This window comes from Panthera leo, chromosome F3, assembly GCF_018350215.1.
Source record: "Panthera leo isolate Ple1 chromosome F3, P.leo_Ple1_pat1.1, whole genome shotgun sequence".
NCBI classification, from domain to species: Eukaryota; Metazoa; Chordata; class Mammalia; order Carnivora; family Felidae; genus Panthera; species Panthera leo.
In genome coordinates this window covers 62,877,429-62,897,777 of record NC_056696.1, presented here as the reverse complement: position 1 = coordinate 62,897,777, position 20,349 = coordinate 62,877,429, and the positions used below count along the sequence as shown (strand labels likewise).

General features: G+C 55.8%; 1 protein-coding gene across 3 annotated transcripts in view; it reads left to right on the top strand.

Annotated features, from left to right (window-relative positions):
• LOC122212473 (carboxyl-terminal PDZ ligand of neuronal nitric oxide synthase protein) overlaps window positions 1-20,349 on the top strand; it is a 284,789-nt gene that overhangs the window by 251,126 nt on the left and 13,314 nt on the right. For 2 of the 3 annotated variants that reach the window (XM_042926470.1, XM_042926469.1), the window contains exons 7-10: window positions 4,877-5,043; window positions 6,675-6,854; window positions 13,916-14,081; window positions 15,255-15,407. In XM_042926470.1, the coding sequence (XP_042782404.1) occupies window positions 4,877-5,043; window positions 6,675-6,854; window positions 13,916-14,081; window positions 15,255-15,407 (666 nt within the window). Of the gene's footprint in view, window positions 1-4,876; window positions 5,044-6,674; window positions 6,855-13,915; window positions 14,082-15,254; window positions 15,650-20,349 lie in introns of those variants that run through there. The other variant, XM_042926471.1, reaches the window with a different exon arrangement.

The following is a 20,349-nucleotide window of genomic DNA, read 5'->3' as shown; positions in this document are numbered from 1 at the left end:
AAATAGAAGCCCTACAGAAAAAAATACAGAAATCATTAAGTTTAAAAATCCACATGCCTTTGACCCCCAGATTCCCCTCTACGAATTTATCCTAAGGATAAACCCATACATGCGTATGTAAAGTTACATAAGCAAAGAACTGGAAACAGCATGCGGGGGTTTTTCAAATAAATTATGGTACAAATAGCAGAATATTGCACAGTCATTAAAAAGAATGAGTCTGCTCTTGGGACGCCTGGGTGGCTCAGTCGGTTAACCGTCTGACTTCAGCTCAGGTCACGATCTCACGGCTGATGAGTTTGAGCCCCACATCAGGCTCTGTGCTGACAGCTCAGAGCCTGGAGCCTGCTTTGGATTCTGTGTCTCCGCCCCCCCTGCCCCTTCCCGAGTCGCACTCTGTCTCTCTCTCTCTCTCTCTCAAAAATAAACATATGTTAAAAAAAAAAAAAAAAACTTTAGAAAGAATGAGTCTGCTCTCTATGAAATGATAGAGTCTGTCCAAGATACTTTGTTGAGTTTTTCTTTTAAAAGAAATTTTTTAACGTTTATTTATTATTGAGAGACAGACACAGGGCATGAGCAGGGGAGGGGTAGAGAGAGGCGGAAACACAGAACGCACATGCACATGCTCTCTCTTTCTCAAAATAAGTAAATCAACTTAAAAAAAAAGGATATAGTGTATCACCTGTATCATACAAAACACGTATTAATTGACTGTTACTGATAAGGCTATTAACAGTAGGCCATTAAGTGTTTGGGGAGGCCAGAGTTACACATGGATGGATCTTTGACTGCATGGGGTGGTCTGAGCCCCTAATCCCCACATTGTTCAAGGGTAAACTGTACTGAACTCTAAGTGCATATTACTTATTAGCTGATTTGCAGCTCAGACTCTGAAATACATGACCCAGCCCATCTCTGTAGTGTGGGAAGTAGCCAGGGGACCTCTCAAGTCCCATAGGTCTGAGTTAAAGAATTAATCAGGGCGCCCTCTGATGACAGTGTTTGCAGCATGCAGCTGAGCCTCCTTTGAGTAATATTAGTGTGTGGGATGGCACAGATCTGGGATGGGAAACATTTCTTCCTCAAGGAAAGCTGCTTACCGCCCAGCCCCATAGTCACTTCCTTTTTACGGCCCCCGCTTGCTTGCTTGCTTGCTTGCTTGCTTACGGCCTACAAACCACTAGGATACACGTTTCTTCTTTCCATAAGTGCTTCCCCCGGAAGCATTTATCTACCGCGTTAGGATTTGTCTCTGTTAACGAAGCACCTTGCAGCACCGGACTAGAACTCTTGATCGGTAGCTGTTTGTGTGCATTTTTGTTTTGTTGATAGGAGTCTCCCATATGAGGGACTTGTCATTTAATGCACAGTTTATCTTTCCACTGGAGCCACCTCGCCTCTCCCATGCCCTCCCTGCCTGCCTTTCTTGCTTCCCTCATTCTTTCCACTGTTCCCGACCCTCGGGGAGATGTATCTTGTGTATCTTTTGGCAGCAGCTGCTGTAGGCCGGGTCCCCGGGGCTCAGAGCCAGGTGGGGCCGCTGCTCCTGTTCCGCTTGCCCGCCTCTGCCTGGTGCGGTTTCTTTGACTCCTGAAGAGGGTTTCCTGGGAGAGCTCCCGTTCCCTTGGAGGCGTCATCCTCCCACGGCAGCAATCCAGTGCAGGGAAGGGCTTGGAACCCTTAGGAGGAATAGAGCTTCTTAAAAAGAACACTCGTCATCTAGACAGCGAGCAACGGGCTGGGATACCTGTTACACCTGCATCTCCTGGGCCTCCTGCTCCATCAGGACCCCTGAGCACGCTGCTCACCTCACCCTTCTGCTCTCCCACCTCACCTACCCCTCCGTCCCTGGCAACCACTGCCTGATCCTTTGTTTCTCCTTGGTTTTAGTTTCCTCCTTCCTTCAACAGATGTTTATCTAGTTCCCCTGATGTGCCAGGCTTGATTCTGGGTAGGCTGTGAACAAAAAAAAAGGGTCCCTGATGGCGAGGAGCTCGCTTTCAAAGTTGGGGGGGCGGGGGAGGTGGTTCAAGCACGTGACAGATAAACGAGATCATCTGAGAGCATGTAAATGCAGGGAAGCAGGGTGGGGGGCTTTGCAGGTGGAAGCAGCCGGCCAGTTGGGAAGCAGGGTGGCACTGGTTTTAAGCACCAGGCCTGGAGCCAGACTGGCAGGCTTTGAGCCCCAGCTGCAGCCTTTCCAGCTCGGTGCCTCAGTTTATCTGTCACTGTCTGCCTCTTAGGACGGTTGTAAGGACAAATGATTTATACAGGTAAAATCCTTAAATTGTATCTGGAATGTACTAAGTACTATTTTTTTTAAATGTTCATTTATTTTGAGAGAGAGGGAGGGAGAGGCAGGGAGAGAGAGAGAAAGGGAGAAAATCTCAAGCAGGCTCTGCAGTGGTAGCTTGGAGCCCTGCACAGGGCTCGATCTCCCGTGAGATCACGACCTGAGCCGAAACCAAGAGCCAGGCACATAGCCAACTGAGCCACCCAGGTGCCCTAGTAAGTGCTATTTGATTTTAAGCTATTACTATTGCAGTTTTGAGGCCAAAAAGAAAAAAGAAAAAAAGTGGGCATTTCCAGCACTTTGCGCCTGAGCTGATAACCCCTTGTTCTTTTTTTAAACCGTTTTATTATGGTATAATTGACATGTGAAAAGTTCTGCATTGATTCAGCAGCACCTATCCATTTAGCCCCTGAAACCGCCTTCCAGAGTTACACTTCTGGGGTCACCCGGCTCCGCCAGGCTGCTTGTCCCCAGCTTGTGCCTTGTGGCCAGTGTCCCCCAGTCCAGGATTACCCTTCACCTGCCTCTTCCTGAGCCCAAGCCACCACTTCTGCCCCTCCTGGGGGGTCACCTGAGTCTTTTGCTATGTTGACTTCCTCCCCACCGCAGACAGACAAGATCAAGCCTTTCTCCAAAACAAAACCAAATCCAGTCTTCCTTGCCCCTGTATCACTTCCCCCCGCCAGCCTAGCCCCTGCATCGCTCCCCCCAGCCTTGCCCCTGCATCACCGCCCCCACCCCCCAGCCTTATCTCTTTCCTTTCCTTCCCTTCAGAGCTCAGCTCTTTGCCAGACTTATCTGCACTCTCGTGTCTTCTTCCTAGTCCCCCACCCTCGCTGTTACTCCTTCAACCTCCAGTTGGTTGCCTTGCCTGCTGGCCGTTCCGGAGACCCCGGTCAAGGTCACTGAAGGGCCCCCAGCTAGCAAACTGAACCAGCCTCTCTGTGCAGGGTTCATCACGGGGAACGGAGCACTCGCCTTCCCTGGGGGGCACCACCCTGTATACACGCACACACAACCTTTCTTTATCTGCGACTTGCTTTCCAACATCCTTTGTGCTTCTCCTGGTTCCCGGCGCCCTTTTCTGACTTCACTGGTTTCAACTGATGTTTATTTCCAGGCCAGGCCGTTCTCCTGAACTCTCCACTTACGTACCCAATAGCTGAGGGGTATCTCCTCTTGGCTGTCACAGACCTTGTGATTCCAGCGGGTTTAAAACTCAATGCATCCTCTTACCCACAGCCCCGCTCCTCCTGAATTTTCCCTAGAGGACGCCAGCCCCTACCGGATCACCTAAATCAGAAATTTCAAAACGTCCTTGCATATTCCTCTCTCCTTCCCTCCTTCCTCCCACCCTCTCTCTCTCTGCCACCAGTTTGTCCCCACATCCTGTGATTTCTGCCCCCCCCTGAAAATCTTTGACATCTGTTCCCCTCTTGTCTGCTACGGCTAGCATAAACCCTCCCGTTTCTCACCCGGGGTATTGCTTTTCATCTTGTCCCTTCTAGATCCGTCCTCCACATCATCTCTAGGGTGAAACTCGAAAGAACGAAATCCTTTCGTATTGCTCACCTGCTTCCAGTCCTTCGAGATGAGATCCGCAGTCTTCCTGGTTGGGTCCCTCCCTACAGAGCCATTTGCAGTGAATATCGCCTGTATCTTTGCCCCTGCCTCCCCATCCCGCGCCTGCTTCCTCACCTGCCTTAGCTGGCACTTCTCCAGGTGGTGTTGTGCCCTCTGGACAGGCTGCTCTAACCCCTGCCTGAGTTAGCTGTCCGTCCTCTGTTGCCCTGCACCCCGGATCAGAGGGGACACGGCCCCCTGCTGCATCCGTGCTGTGTGTCTGTCTCCTCCGTCAGGCTGGGGAAGCCTGGAAGACACAGCTTTGGCTTATTTATTCTTATGCCCGTAGATTTCTGTCACATACAGGTGCTTAATGAATGCTCGTTGAACAAATGAAACCAGCATATGTCCTGCGGCTTTTAGTTACAATTCACTGCATCGAGTAGACGTGGTTTAAATAAGCAATTCGGAAAGTGGCACTTCTCTCCACTTCCAGGTCCAGTCCTCTCACCCTTCCGCAGGTGGGAATCCACACAGCCCAATCTCCTGTCTCCCAGTTTGCTAGGAGGTTTTGTTTTTTGTTTTGTTTTGTTTTGTTTTGTTTTTAAATATCATTTCTTGTCCTTTTAGCTTCTGGGTCCCAGGAAAGTGGCAAATACCAGATCCCCCTCTTGTCTGTTAGGACCTGAGGAAGATCGTTAGCTGTGGGTCCACCCTCTAGATCTTGCCTTACCCGATGTGCTCACAGGCACGGCGTTCCGTCCACCCCAGCTTCCCCTCCCGGTGCTTACAGATCAGTGACTGTACTGGCCTCCGCCCATCAGCCACAGTCAGCGATCGTGAAAACCAGCTGTTTTCTCAGCCAAGAGGGAGAATTGGGCGTGAAGGGTGGGTGGAGACGTCAGGGAGCCGGTGGCCTCTCTAGGCATGAGAGACCTGAAGGTGAAGTGCCGGGAAGGGGAGGACCCTGGCCTCGGTGCTGCCCTTCCCTTCCCTCCCTCTCTGTCATCCCCGCAGGCCGCCAGCTCACTGGAGCCGAGAGGGCCTCCACGGCCACCGCAGAGGAGACGGACATCGACGCAGTAGAGACCCCGCTCCAGGGGAACGATGTCCTGGAATTCAGCCGAGGTGTGACCGACCTTGACGCCGTAGGGAAGGAAGGAGGTTCCCACGCAGACCCCAAGGTAGGCAGGGCGTGACCGTCCGCACGCACGCTGCCTCCTGGAGCAAAACGTGCTGCGGCCTCGGCCACCGTCAGAGTCCCCTCCTGTACCCGCTGGGTTAGCTTCCGAGTGCGGTGCAGACGACCAAGCAGAGCAGCTTTCGTCTCCTCTGCGGGGGCCCGGCTCCTGCAGATGGGCCCGGTGGGCCGGCGCTCGACCCTGCTGTGTGTCAGGACACCACGGAGTTACCCTTGACGTGCGCCACCCTCCAGGGTCCCCTCTGTCCTGAGTCCCCTTCTCCCTGGAAGTCCTGCCCTCAGTGGCTCCTCATGGCAGCCTGATACCCGTGCAGAGCTAAGCCTCGAGCACCAGGACCGATCCCTTGGGGCTTAGCTGCTGGAGCGGAGTTCGTCCAGGCTCCCTCTGCCTGCGGCCAGCGACTGTGCACTTTGGTGCTGCCTCCTGCTGATGCCACAGAGGCTGGCAGTGCGCCCTTTGGGGGCCGGAAACTGCGAGACCACCCGAGGCATCATCGACTCCAACGTCACGTCCTACAGCTGAGATGGCGGGGCTCCCGAGAGGGTCCCGATAGAATCCAGACCGAGAGGGGCGTCCGGGTGGCTCAGTCGGTTGACTGGCCGACTCTTGGTTTCGGCTCAGGTCATGATCTCGTGGTTCATGAGTTCGAGCCCCACATCGGGGGAGAGAGTCTCTCTCTCCCTCTCTCTCTGCCCCTCCTCTGCTCTGTCTCTCAAACTTAAAAAAAGAATTTTTTTACAAAAGAATCCAGACTGAGAAAGTGATAACTTGAGAGCACATTCCAACCCGAAGACACAGCAGAAAACCCGGAGGGACAATGCGAAGAGAGGGGGCTCCCCCTAGATTCCCCGTGTCACGGCCGCCTCTCCTTCCTGCCGTGTGTCGGCCTTTTCCGGTGCAGGCTGTGGGGCAGCTCATCAGGAGGAGGGAGAAACCTGTCTGGTCTGGAGGGTGGGATGGTCCCAAGTCATCACCTGATGCTTTCTTGGTGACATTTGTTCCCCGCAAGCGGCAAGAGCCGTCTGTCACTGGGTGCCTTTCTCCTGCACGTCTGCAGAGGGACCAGCAGCAGACCTCCCGGAAACGAAATGGCTCTCCCTGCAGTTAGTTGATTTATGGATCCCATAAGCCATCTTCGTGACAGTTCCCACCTGCCCAGAGGGAGACAGGAGGGAGGGCACAAGGACGCCGTTCAGCCTGGCCCTCCCCGCGAGGCACACCCTGCTGGACTAGCCTCCCTCAAGCCTCGGGGCCCCGGGGGCAGCCCTGGAGGAGGGAACCCCGAGGACCCATCGGAGAGAAGGTGGAACTGCCCCCTTCCGGGTCCCATAGTGGGGTGGTGGGTGGCCAGAGACGGGCGCCCCAAAGTCCGGGTGTGCTATCGCTGGATATGGTGCGAGAGGCAGGTGCCCACCGTCTGCCTCCATCGCAGGGGGTCAGCCACTGAGGGTCCAGGCAGGGTGTCCTGGCAGGTGGCCCCGGCCGCCACACCACCTCCTCCCGGGGCCCCGTCCGCACGGCTGCTGGGGACGCCGCATCCCCCTCCACCCGTGCCCGTGCCCGTGCCGTCTGTGTAAGAGCGGTCACTGCCCTGTGCTCTCTTCTCTCTCCAGGCTTCCCCCCACCCCCAGGAGCCCGTGCTGGCAGCCTCGCCCAGGATGCTCCTCCCCTCCTGCCCCTCGCAGCCCCCAGGCCTGGGCCCGGGGACGCCGCTGTCCTCCCACCACCAGATGCAGCTCCTCCAGCAGCTCCTCCAGCAGCAGCAGCAGCAGACGCAAGTGGCTGTGGCCCAGGTCCTCCTCCGCCTCCTCCCTCCCCCTCAGGCTCCACTCTCATGGGCTTGACGCGCCTTCCCTGGCGGGGGGCGAGGGGCAGGTGTACAGCCTAGGGAGCCGTAAGGGATCGCTCACGCTGTCGGGTCGTTGCTTGTTGGGGAAGGGGGGCGAGGGGGATGCGGTTGGGCTAGGAGGGAACGTTCTGGTTTCCCGCGTACCCCCCCTCCCCCCCCCCTCCCCGCTCTGAGCTGGGCTTGGCTGGCTTGGCTGGACGTTGTTGGATAAGGACCTGAGCTCACCAAGGAAGGAGGTGCACACAGAGCCCCCCTCCCCTTCCTGCCTCATTTTCCTGGCGTTCGGGTGGGAAGGGACGCCTTTGGAGTCAGGACAGCTGTGACCTTGTGCAACCAGTCTTGAAAGAGCTTCAAGGACGAATTTGCACCAAACACCCTTGCAAAGACTCCCACCCCGCCCCCTACTGGCATCCTAACTGCCTTGTCCATTCAAATCCCCACACCTCCGTCAGTGCTCTGCTTCTTCCCGGCAGGATTTGATCTTGTACTGACTGGCCTTGGAGTTCGTCCCAATGGGATCTAACTTACAGGATGTTAGGTGCTGTATGTGAGCTACGTGAGAATTGGCTTCGATCTCAGGAGCGAAGTGCTGTTTGAGCCCCAAAGGCTTGTCAGGCCATGGCCTTGCAGAGGAGGACCAAGCTGGTTTCCCTTGCTGCTTCCGGCAGGGATTCCTTCTGCTTGCTTTCCGCAGAGGGGATTCTAATCCACATCTGGAGGGGATCCTAATCCACATCTGCTTTGGGACTTGTGAGTCTGACCTTCATAGGCTCATACCATTCATAGGCTGAATTCTGAGACTGAGGGATGGGTCAGGCTCTTGGGTGGGGTGGGGAGGGGGTCGTGGATAAGGGCAACGAGGAGGGTGGGGCCTCCCGAGCAGGGGAGTGGTGTGCGATCTGGCCAGGCAGCTCCACGCACTGGCATTCTCGATCTGTGTGACTAGGCTGACCTCTGAGGCTTTCTGCGTTCTAGAACGGCAGGGAGCACACTTCTCTGGGGAGCACTCCCTGATCCCTGTTGTTTCTCCTGCTTATTCTTCTCACGACCCTTGGGGTGGAGGGGTGGCCCAGTCAGAGCTGTGCTCTCCCATATGCACACCTTTAGAAAGCACCGGCCGCCTAACCAGAGCGGGATCTGCGACGACTTAGTTCTGGAAAAGACTTAGTTCTCTTAACACAGTCTCACAAGGACGGGTCCTGAGACGTCCTGAGACGTAGCCTCTCGGAGGACTTTTGCAGCCAGGTTGGAGAGAGTAGAATCAGTGTGCCATGGCTCCTAGGTGATTGGAGCCTTTAAAAAATTCTGACGGTGAAACAAAAGGATGTGTGCTAATGGTAGGAGCATTTGCAGGTGTTTCCAGAACAGCAAGAAAAAGAAGGCATGTCATTAATGGCTTCTTATACTTGGGAGGGGTGGGGGTGGGGGGGCGGGGAATCATTACTCTTTGTCAAATAACAGAATTCACCTTGTCTCCTTAATGGCGGTGTGGCAGTCCCTAGCGTCCCCTCCTCCCCGTTGTGACAGGATCACAAAGCCTCAGTGCTCCAGCACAGGGCCATTCCACGACTCACATCATTTCCGGAAGTTTCCCCTTGAATACAAATCCATTCTCCAACCCATAATACTTTTGCAGCATATCAATTGCCGAGTAATTATTATTTATCTAAGAAAGGGCTTGATGCATATTCATGATAGATATTACCAGCGAGTCATTTGAATTTGAAGTCACTGCTGAACGCTAAAGGGAACCTAGACACAAACGTACAACCTACACAACAAGAAGATTGTTGTGTCGGTCTGGGGAAGCCTTCAGTCTGCAAAGCCACAAGACCCGTAACTGGTCGTGGCTTTGCCACAAGCAGCATGAAACCCTCAAAGTGGTTTTCCGGTAGGGAATCAGGCATCTGCCTCAGTGGGGCAGCACTGCCCTGTTTTAATGGTCTCTCTCCTAGAAGACAGTGGATCTCAGGGAAGGGAAGAGTGTGGTGCTTGGGTGTACTTCATGCCACTCCCACGGGCTCTGACTCAGTCTGTGGACTGTGGCTGGCGGTGTCCTGCCTGACCCTTGGTTCCCGCAGTGACGTGGCTGATTGGCCAGCGTCGGGCATGGGTCCTGGCGAGGTGACGGGTAGGGCCGGAGACTTGCGGCGTCTTCAGCCGGACGGGGAACTTGAGGTCAGAGATAGCTTCTTGGACATACATCTCTCCCCCTCTGCTGCCCGGGAACGCAGAAAAGGCTTTCAGATCCTGTGTCCTCCAGCCGACTGGGCCCTAAACCCTCCTTCTGTTACAAGTTCTTCTGCACGTTCCTCTTTCTCCCATTCTAGAAAGAATGGGCTTTGTATTAGTTTCCATGTCTTTGGGTGAAAACTATTGTATAGGAGATAGAAGTGGATCAATAGGCCTTCTTGACATCTTTCATGCACTTAAAATAGGGCAGACCAACGTTAAAAAAAAATTTAAAAAAAAAGGGGGTGCCTGGGTAGTTCAGTCGGTTAAGCATCTGACTCTCGATTTTAGCTCAGGTCGTGATCTTAATGGTTCATGAGTTCAAACCCTGCCTCAGGCTCTGTGCTGACAGCATGGAGCCTGCTTAGGATTCTCCCTCTCCCTCTCCGCCTCTACCCTGCTCTCACTCTCTTTCTCTCTCTCCAAATAAATAAACAAACATTAAAAAAAAAAAAAAAACCTGCCACAATCCCCAAAATTCCAGGGGGCAAGAATACCATGACCTCAGCACTTCAGGTAGGAACACAGTTTCTTTCTCTCTGGAAGCATCCAAGTCCTCCTATGTGACTTCTGGGTTGAGCTAAGGGTCCAGGCAGAGTTCCTTGCAAACAGGTTCACTCTTGGGGTCCCTTGTGGCATCCTGTATGCATGCCCCCCTCCCCATGTACTCTTCACAGGCTACTCCGGTTCTGCTGTTGTCCTGGGACCGGGTTTGGATCTCCTTAACAGTGTTCTGATTTGTTCTAAGACCTTAAGATCTCTCCCAGCCTCTCCCTAATTGGTTCAGAGCCTCTCTAGGGGAGCCTGCCCTGGCCTTAGAGGTACAGGGGCAAAGGAGTTGTTCAACCAGCTCTTAAGCGTTTCTAGCTTAGACTTCAGTGTGTGAATAAGCCCCTCTGACCGCTTTCCCCACCCAGCATGAGGCTTGCCTGGCTGCACTAGCTTCCTCTTCTTTCAGTTGGGCCAGAAGTTCAAGGGTGTGAATGAAAGCATAGCCAAGCCCCAAACCAGAGCTGGGACATCGCTGGCACCTGCATGGCCATGAGCTGGGCCCCTAGAGCTCCAGAATCGGCCTGGGCACCTCGGCTGACTGGCAGTAGTTAAGTAGGCCGGAGTCCTCCACACTTTGCCAGCTCCTGGCCTAGCTTGTGAGTGCACTGTCGCTATTTAAAGATTTCTCCTCTACCCGCTGCCCCTGGTGCTTATTCTGAAACCCGTGATTGGTTACTTCTGCTTCGCGATCGTGTGCGCTGTCGATGCAGGAGCCGCACAGAAAACCCTCCACACCCCACCTCTAGGCCCTAGACTGAGCTTTTGTCGTCGTGGCTTCTGCCAGTCCCCAGCACCCCGGGTGCACTGCCCAGTCCCTGCCTTATGCATGCTGAGACAGCGTCACCTGCCTCCGCTGGTGCGTCCGGTGGGGGGGGCGGGGGGGGAGGGCAAATTGCTGTGGTTCTCTCCACGCCATTTCCATGTGCCTGCTCCCTAACTTCAGCCTGGCCCTGCCCCCACTTCTCACGGAGGAGCTGGAGTCCAGGCAAGTAGGCTGGAGAGCGAGTGGGCAGTGGTCTGGTGTCGCTGGGTGGGCTGAGGGAGGGCGTCCGAACTGGAGGGTGCAGGGCTCAACTCCCACGTGGGGCGCCGTGGCGGGAACGCGGAGCGGGACACCGCACCCCAGCCGTGACCTTCCCACGGACTTCGTCTGTGAAGTGGGATAGTCGTTTGCCAAAGACCCTGTGGTTCTGGAAAGGAGGGGCTGACCCATACCTTTTCAGAAATTAATACGGCCTGCTTTTGCGAAAGGTGTTGAATTCTCAGAAAGAAAAGCATGCCGGATACAAAGAACTGTCCCATCTGGGAGGCGGGAGGGGGCGGTGTCTGCTCCCCGTTCACGTTCACGGTAGAGGAAGCGAGCACACACAGCTAGAGCGGACTGCCCAGAGCCCAGGCTGAAAATCGTGCTGCCCCGTTTCAGTGCCTGCACCTGTATGTGCAAAACACAGGCACTGTTAAGTGGCCTCAGATTTAAAAGGAGTCCAGGCTGTTTCGTCGCAGCCTGGCCTGGTTTGGGCTCTGCCGTGGCACGGACTGCCGCGGACAAAGTGATCCTTCTGCCTGATGTCACTTCTGATGGCTGCAGAAGGGCCTGTTGGTGCTGGCTTTAGGGAGCGGTGTGTGCTTTTGCATTCCTGGGGTTTGAAAACACTGGAAATGTTCTGACTCTGCATTTGCAAAGCTAAAATTCTTACTTAATCTGTTCGAGGAGCACTCAGACTCAGGAGCGTTTCTCCTGGCGCTTACTGCCTGAGGGAAGCATTAGATTCAAGGGCCTTTTATGTAGTGATGGCACTCCACCAGGGGAACTGGATTACCTGCAAAAAGAAGCTTCCAACATCCCCCCCCTCCCCTCCCCCCCCCGACCTCGCTTCTGCAGGAGGGGACTCCTCTTGTGTCCCCAGTCCTCATTCTGTGATGTCAGAATGGGAATCTAGGCATTTTCTTCAGTGAGCCTTTGACACATGGCCCCCAGCGCTGACTGCCATGTTCACCAGGATGTGGGATCCTGGATTGCCTGAGCCTCTGGCGGCCCCCTCGGGTGAGAGTTGGAGGAAGTGAGGTCCAGGTGGAAGTGAATTCGCTACAATTGCATAGGGTGTAACCGCCAGACTGGAGCATTCCAGCTCCCGGTCCAGTGCTCCCAAGTGGCCCATTGTCCTGGGATGCGAGTCCCCGAGTCCCTGGTGTGTGTGCAGGGAGCCCGCTGTAGATGCCGATTAGCAGCATCTAGACTTCTCTGCTTTTTCTGTTCATATGCATTGAAAACTTTATCCCACATTTCTGCCTCATGTTTGTTTCACTCCAAAGGAAATAGAAAATGGGATAATTAACCCACCTGCACCGTAGATGCCTTTCAACGATACTCTTGATTGGCGTACGTTACCTTACTCACAGATGGGAGGTTAAGCTTGGCCCTTTCTCAGGAGGCACTTCTGGAGCCTTCCCACAGCAGTTGTTCTGTTTCTGAGAATCAGCAAGATTTGGGGGACTCTCAGGGGAAATACCTCCATGTCTCAGTTTCCAAAGAAAATAAAGGCTTAACAGCCACCCCACCACCTGATACTCCGCTTCAAATATTATTGCCACTTCTTTCCCTGTTCTCCTTGCTCTCTAGATCCTTCCTTAGTTTCCATGAGGCAGCAGATGAGGCTGATTTCTAAACCAAACCGTCACGTCCGTCCTCAGCAGCACCTTATGGAGGACAGATTTACTTTAGACTCCTTACACATCCGCCCCCTGGGGCAAGACAGGCCCAGCCTCGGGAGCCACTAATGAAAAGTGGCAACTAATCTCATTAGCGGCTCCCACATAACCGACTGCAAGGTCAGGTCCTCAAATCTGCAAGGAAGGAAGCAGCTGCTGAATCCAAGAGTGGGAGTCTCCAAGCGTCAGCGGCTGGAAGGGGCAAACGCTGGGCTCGGCAGGTCGCTGGGTCCGGTTGGACGGACCACGGAGCCGATACGGTCCTTTGCTCTCCGACAAAATGTGCAGCCCTTTGGAGCAAACTGCTCTTCGGAAAAAGCCCGAGCCGTTACTGTCTGAGCAAGAGTCGGCTGGCTCTTCCGACCCCTCTCCTGCCCCCACCTGACTCGCCCCAGTCAGCCTGCCTCAGTGTCTCCACTTTATCCACGTCGTATTTCCTGGTCCAGGAAAACCCTCTTGCCCACAAGCGGCCTTGGTGTGGGCCAAAATTCATGAGCTCCGTTTCTTCAGGGACCTTCTGAAACCCTCCGCGAAGGCCCCTTTATCCACCACTTGTAACAGGAATCAAATGGGTGAACATTGTTGTTGGCTTGTGACTCAGTTTCTTCAAGCTGGGCTCCTGTTACGATCACTCCACCTGTTCCCCTGGGTTTTCTCCCCATACCCGGTTACGCACCGAGAACAGACCCTCCGGGGCCCCGAGCACACTGTATGTGCCCTCACCAGCTGCTCTACTGTGTATGAGGACAGTGGATGAGGGTCCTCTCTCTCCCACAGTGGGCGGCTCTGTAAACCGTTCACCTCCACCCTGCTGGGCTTGTGGGAGGAGGCCTGGCTGTGAATCAGTCAGCAGGCGTGTGACCCCTACCAGGTATAAGGCACAGTCCAAGGTGCTGTGAGAAATGAAAAGGGGCTGGATGGTCAGGGAAAGAGGCCAGTACCCACAGATGGGAAAGAACAGACTTTATCACGACCGCCTCACTAATGAGGGGACTCTGTAGGACTTCTGGTTTCCCAGCACGTGTGGGCACGAGGAAGGGGAGAGGAAAGCCCGAGGAGGGGTTTGCTGTGACACCGTTCTTAGCTACTGGCTCAGAGTATCAGTTTCCGCTTTCCTTTCTTAAAGGACACGATGAGCGAAAGGCACCTCCGTCCATGTGGCGGTCACATGTTAGTTGTCAAACCTGATGGGGGCGCAGGGCCTGGGGCTCGGCATTTCCCTTCCTCTTGTGCTTGCTGCCGGGCCCTGAGTGGTATCTGAGTGACAAGCCACAGCCCTCCCTCGGGAGGTGCAAAGAGGCGCACGGGGCCGGGGACCCAGCTTCTTTGGGCTGCTGCTCCGAATGACGAGCCCAGGTGCCCACGTGTCCCCGGAAGGGCTTCTTCCTCGTGAATGGAACATGGCAGGTGTCTCTGGTCCCAGCCGTTCCCCCGGTGACTCTCGTTTGCATTCATCTCTCTCTCTCCTCTCTGTCCTGTCCTCTCCGCCTCTTCTCTCCCTCCCGCCTGCAGGTTCACTTGCTGAAGGACCAGCTGGCTGCCGAGGCCGCCGCGCGGCTGGAGGCCCAGGCCCGAGTGCACCAGCTCCTGCTGCAGAACAAGGACATGCTCCAGCACATCTCCCTGCTGGTCAAGCAGGTACAGGAGCTGGAGCTGAAGCTATCGGGACAGAGTGCGAGTAAGTGAGGGCCCCGCCCAGCCTCCCCGCCCTCCATGGAGGCTCTGGAAAACCCACGTGCTTTTCTCTGAAGCTCTTGGTGGTGTTTTGTTAGACCCCTGACTCGCCCCGGCGTTCCAGCAGGAAACATAAGGCAGCTCTGTCTGTCCTGTCCACACGCTTTGTGGAATTGCAAAACGGCAGGGCTAGCGAGGGTCTGGGCCCCGTCTCGTCCAGCATCCAGACTTGACCTTGAATGTCCCCAGGAGTCACTGCCACGAATTCATCCAGGCTCCCCCTCCTCGAAAAGGGCTCGGACGCTCGTCCTAAGGCAGCCCGTTGCAGTGTATTTCCGGTGAAATCTACTGAGCACCTATCATGTCCTGCTGTCTGGGAGCTCTGGGGAGGACCTCACGCACCCTGCACTATACATTTCGCACCTCTGTAGCATAGAGCAGGCTGGTAACCGTCGTCTACTTAGTGGATAGGGCAGGAAAGAACCGGCCAGATAGCGTTGCTGGTGAGTGACAGAGTTGCCCGGCACCCGGCCTGAGAAGCCCGGCCACCTCCAGGCTGGACTGGGAGGTACTAGAAGGCAGCACACATCTCCGGGCCTTCCTTTTGTTTATCCGTGGCCTGTAAGCATTCTCCAGATGTGTGTAGGCTGAGGGCCAGTGTAGATGCCCTGGTCCTCTTTTGTGCCAGAAACGATGCTAGAGTTTCAGACACGTGATCTCCTATAATCCTTGTAGTAGTAGATGTTGTTACGCCCATTTTATGGATGAGACAGACTCAAACAGGTTAAGGAGCTGGCTCAAGGTTACAGGACCAGCAAGGTGTGGGTCACACCCGAGATTCAAAGCCAGGCGTGACTGCCAAACCAATGCTTTTCCTCTTTGCCCAGTGGTTCCCCCAGACTATCCCATAACTTCTTAAAGAATGAATATTCCCAGGTCCGACCCATGGAGATCACGATCGGGGGATCTGGGCAGGGCTGGGGCCCTTGTTAAAGCAGCACCAAGGTCTAGATTGGGACCCGCTGCACTTCCCCGCCCCAGAAGTCTGGCCCTCTCGATGGGTACCTCCTTCAGGGTCGCAGGCTGGTGTCCCCCGTGCCCCCCCCCCCCCCCAGCCCGGCGGGCTGCCTCACTGACCCGGCCTCCTGTGCTCTTGTGCCCCCCCCCCCCCCTCCAGTGGGCTCCCAGGACAGCTTGCTGGAGATCACCTTCCGCTCCGGAGGCCTGCCGGTGCTCTGCGACCCCACCACCCCGCAGCCGGAGGACCTGCCCTCGCCGCCGCCGGGCGCGGGCCTGGCCGAGCTGGCGCACCCCGCCGGCAGCCCCCTAGGTAGGCGCGATCGCCTGGTGAAGCTGGAGTGCTTCCGCTTCCTGCCGCCGCCCGCGGGCCCGCTGCTGGGCGGCCTGGAGCTCCTCCGGTTCCGCGAGTCGGGCATCGCCTCGGAGTACGAGTCCAACACGGACGAGAGCGAGGAGCGCGACTCGTGGTCCCAGGAGGAGCTGCCGCGCCTGCTGAACGTCCTGCAGAGGCAGGAGCTGGGCGACAGCCTGGACGATGAGATCGCCGTGTAGGGCGGCCCGGGGCGCAGGGGCGGGGGGCGGGGCCGGGGTGGGGTTCGGGCTGGGCGCACCGCCGAGGATGCCCGCGCGGCGGAGGGCGGTGAGGACCCTGGCGACCGGAGACTTTGGCTCCAGCCGGGGGGACCCCCCCCCCCCCCCCCCCGGAGAGCCTGCCGTTTCAGGAAAGGATTAGGATTTTGCTTTGGAAGGTGACACGGGAGCACTGGGACTCCCACAGGTCATTCGGCCCCTCTCTCCTATTTGTGACTTTGGAGGAGGGGAGGGGCAGGGCCTTCCAGGACCCGTGGCTTTGGGAGAGGGTCCCTCGCGAGGACCACCGGGCTGCTGAAGGACCGCTGGCGCCAGCTGCTTCATCAGGCTCCTCTGCCCTGGCCTGGCCTGGCCTGTGATGCCCGGGTAGCCCCCTCCTGCCCCACCTCAAGGCCCCACTGTGAAGGGAAGCCGTCGGGTACCTTCTGGGGTACTGTGCATCTGGGTGTCCAGGATAATACCCGCTGCCTGACCACCCGCCCCAGACCTTATGGGACGAATTCCTTCTCCAGGCCCTCGTGGAGAGAACAGAGGCTGAATGCTCTGGGCTGTAAGTGACAGGGTAGAGGTTTCGGTGTGAGCGCCGTGTTGGGATGTGTCACATCGGGGAAGCTTCCGGATGAGTTGAATCTGGACATCTTCTCCAGCTGGATGTTAGGTGTTGCTTCCAGGGACATTGAGCGTTTAACATCAGTCAGGCCGGGGCTGTGAAAAGCCCTCGGGGAGGGCAGTCTCTTTGCTGCCACAGATGCCTTAGGTCTGATTCTTCGCTGTGGAAGTCCTGCCCCCATCCTGCAAGCCCAGCTCGCCCTTCCCTCCTCTGCATCCTGCCTCAGGGGGCTCTGCCACCTGAGGCCTCTCATGGCACCCTCACCTCGGAGAAAGCCTCAGAGACCCAGAGCCACCCCCCCCCCCCCACCCAAGCCTTACCTCTCAACCTGTCCCCTCCACTGGGCAGTTGTGGTCCCTTTTTACTGCAAACAAATACAGGCCGGTAGCTGAGACTGTTTATTTCCTCTCTTCAGAATCACTGCCACTTAGGTCAGGGACCACAGCCACGTCACCCTTGACCCATCCCTGTGGGTGCGTGCCTCGAGCACACCTGTAAAAAGTGCCACGTGCAGTTGTCTTGTCTTGGACCATCTCGGCCTTGTCTAGAGATTACCACCCGGTACTGCATGCTGATGGGGGCACGGAGGACAAGTTCCTTCTGTGACCGTTAGACTCTAGCGCCCGTGAACAGATTTAACGATGCCTAAAGAGCGAGAGCCGAGCCATGCTAGTGTCACGTGTTTGGGGAAATCAGCCTTCATCCGGGACAACGAGCGACAGACCCAGCCTGCAGTGTTCTTTGAGGGTTAGCTGGTAAGGACGTGGCGATCCAAAACACAGAGCGCTTCGGCCCTGACTCGGCCTTACAGTTTTGGTAAATGAAAGTGTAGCCCTTCTCTTAAGCAGCTGGATTCCCTCTTAGCTAGAAAGTCCAAATGAAATAAATGCAGCTTTATGTTAGCCTCTTTTGGTGCACCAGGGTATCAGCAGAATTAGGATGGGGTGCGTGCGGATAACGCGTGCGTGTGTGTGTGTGTGCACGCGTGCATATGTGTGCGTGTGTGTTTGCGCGTGTGTGTACGTGTATGCACAGGTGCCCACGCGGGGGAACGTGTGTACGTGGTGTGTGGGCTTGTAAGAAGTGGCCAGAGAGAAGAGACGGGGAATCTTCAGGGTCTTTGAACGAAGCAGAATTGTGTTCTTTTCCTAACGTGTATTTAGTTGGAGAGGGGTGGTTGTGTTTGTTTTACCGTATTTTCTAATTAACCATTGGATGGAAGGTAGGTCCAGATACACAAGGGAAGGAAGAACCAGGAAGGTAAGAGCCACAAACTGAAGGAGCGACGGCCGGAGTCTGGTGTGGCCAAGCCCGGCCGGCTCACCAGATCCTCCGCTGGGTGCGACCCCTCAGAGCGTGGGAATTTTGAGTGTTCCAGAGCGTGAAAGGTCTGGCTTCTTGAGGCTTCCCCTGCCTTCCCCTGCGTGTCAGCAGGAGCTGAGGGGGAAGCCAGGGGGCCAGTGGACTGGCTTTGTGGACCGTGGCAGGAGAGGGGGTGAGGAATGGGTGGGGAATGGTCTCTGAAGGGTCTAGGAAAGCTTGCGAAGCGAAAGAAGAACAGAAATTTAGGAGAGATGAAAGAATCAGAGAGACGAGTTTTCTGTACCACTGACTCAGGACCCATTTGGGACCCTTGCCCTCGGACGCTCCGTAGTGGTTTCCGCCTGCCTCGGCCCCAGCCTTCCCCCAGACGGGGCCTTTGCCGGAGACCGGTTTGCGTGCCGGCGCCTTCCCCAGTTTGAGCCACAGCAGCACACGGGGCGTGTGGAGATGACGGGACGGATCTAGGGACCCTGGCGATTCACCAGCCACTGGGCAGGAAAGAGAACATCGCAGACCTGATTTCCCAGCGATGGCCCCCTCTCCTTCTCCCTCCTTTCTTCTTGTTCTGCTCACTCAACTCCTGCCTTCCTCTTTTTATCCTTCCTCTGTCCACGGAGGACAAGTGGACGCCAGGGGCGCCTACCTTACTGGTGCCTGCCTCAACCTACCCCGGGTGCCAGCAGACTTCCGGGCTATCACAGTTGCAGAGCCAGCAAAGAATTTCTCTGCACAGGATGGACTGTATATTGCGATGAAAGTGATATTCCTTATATCCCTGCTTGTATCAGTGCTCTCTGTGAAGCCCCTTCGTAGCCTCCCTTCTCCCAATGGCTCCTGTGTAGGACTCGTGTTCCTTTTATTTCCTCTCTGCCTGACTGCCTCCTCTCACCCCACCAACCCTGAGCCCTCTACTTTCTAAAACTGTTGTGTCATTAACTCTGTTGGTTCAACTCTCTGGGAAAAGATTCTCTGTTCATGTAAGTGCACTTACTCCCTGGATGTTGTCACTAGTCTAGTGGCTTTTGCTAAATAAACCTTTCTGATTTCTAAAAGCTTTTCCATGGTCTTTTCTTGCTTCTTCTATCCCACCTGCTGCCTGACCTCCCCTCCCTCCCACCCCACTTCCCAAGCCAGCGGCCATCAGCTCTGCGACACACAGTTCTCAAGGGTTGTGGTGTTCAGAAAACAAAGAGGGGAGGAAAGCGGTGCCTTCGGCTACAGTTTGTATAGACCAGCCTTGCGGGATCAGGTTCTACGGTAGTTACGATCCGAGGATGATTTTGCTTCCCCGGGGGACGTGTGACCTTTGGTTGTCACGACTGGGGGAAGGATGCTTTTGACGTTTAGTGGGTAGAAGCCAGAGATGTTTGCTAAATATCCTACGATGCACAGGTCAACCCCCACCCCTTCCCCCCACCCCCACAGCAGAAGCATCCAGCCCCAATGTCAGTAGTGCTGAGGCTGAGAGACCCTGGGCTTGTGCCCGTTTTTTCAGACTCTCCCAACCCCGGGTCTTTTGAAACTCCAGGCATCCTTGGCATATCGGCAAGTGTTGGGTGCTTGAGAAAGTACATCATAGATGTTTTCGGATATAACTCCAATCACCCAGAGTATAAAATTTCATTGACCCCCTGACTGCACGTCTGAAATATGCATGGGATTCTGACTGGAGTCAAAGCTGGCCCCTCCGCACACCTACCTGCAAACAGCATGATGTCACTGCGGCACAGCTCAGTGGGAGAGCCCTCCCTGGTTCGTGGGCTCTCGGCTTTCCTGCCAGGCGTAGAAACGAAAGGGAGGTGCAGTGCTAGCCAGGGAAGAGCGTCCAAGAACTAGAAGCCACCGTCCTGGAAACCAGTTACGTTGGCCAGAGCTCTGAGCCCTTTGGAAGGCAGAGGGTTTGTTGAACCTGGTACTTTGTAAGGCCCAGCTCTGCGGGAAAGCTGCGAGTCCGATCTGCCAGCTCCTCACGCCCTTTAGCCCCTTACTGACTGAGCGAATGGAACGCAGCCTCGTTTTCTCATCTGTAAAATGGGGATAGAACCTGCCAAGTAAAGCGATAACGAAGAGTAAATGAGGCTGCATTTTAAAGGCAGAGCGCCTGGCAGGGGCTCAGGGCACCCCTAGCGCTTACCTTCTGATCGGCTGGGGGAGGGGAGGTTGTACCCGTTACCCGTTGGTCAGTGCAGTTGTGTGCTGGGTTGTGTTTTCGGTGTGCTGAAGTGTTACTCAGACCTCCGCCTTGAGACAGCAGGGCAGTGGGGGGGAGGGGGGGGGGCGGCAACGATGCTATTAAATGTGAAAGGCAGAGAGCACCTGTCTTTGCACTCAAGCACCTGCCAAGGTGACGGGTAACATGTGCCATGGCCCTTGAGCTCGATCCCCTGTGCCTGTGATATGGGTGCCCCGGTGGAGGGAGTGCGGGTTGGGCAGAGGATGTGCAGCCAGACAAAAGCTGATTCGTCTCCTGACTCTCCCACAGACCAAGGTAAGGCCACAAGGTCCCCGTGTGGGCCCCTCCCTTACTCCCTCAAGAGCCCCGTCGAGGGGACGCACATGCGCGGTGATGCATGTCAGGGGCATCTTCAGGGCTTGGGTGGCCTTTCCCTTTAAGGAAACAGGAAGTCAGAGTGAGGACTCCTTTGGTCTCTCCCCTGGGGGGTCCAGGAGTGATGTCAGGCCTGCCTAGAGAGACCACCCACCCCAGAGTGGACAGGCTGGGACCCTG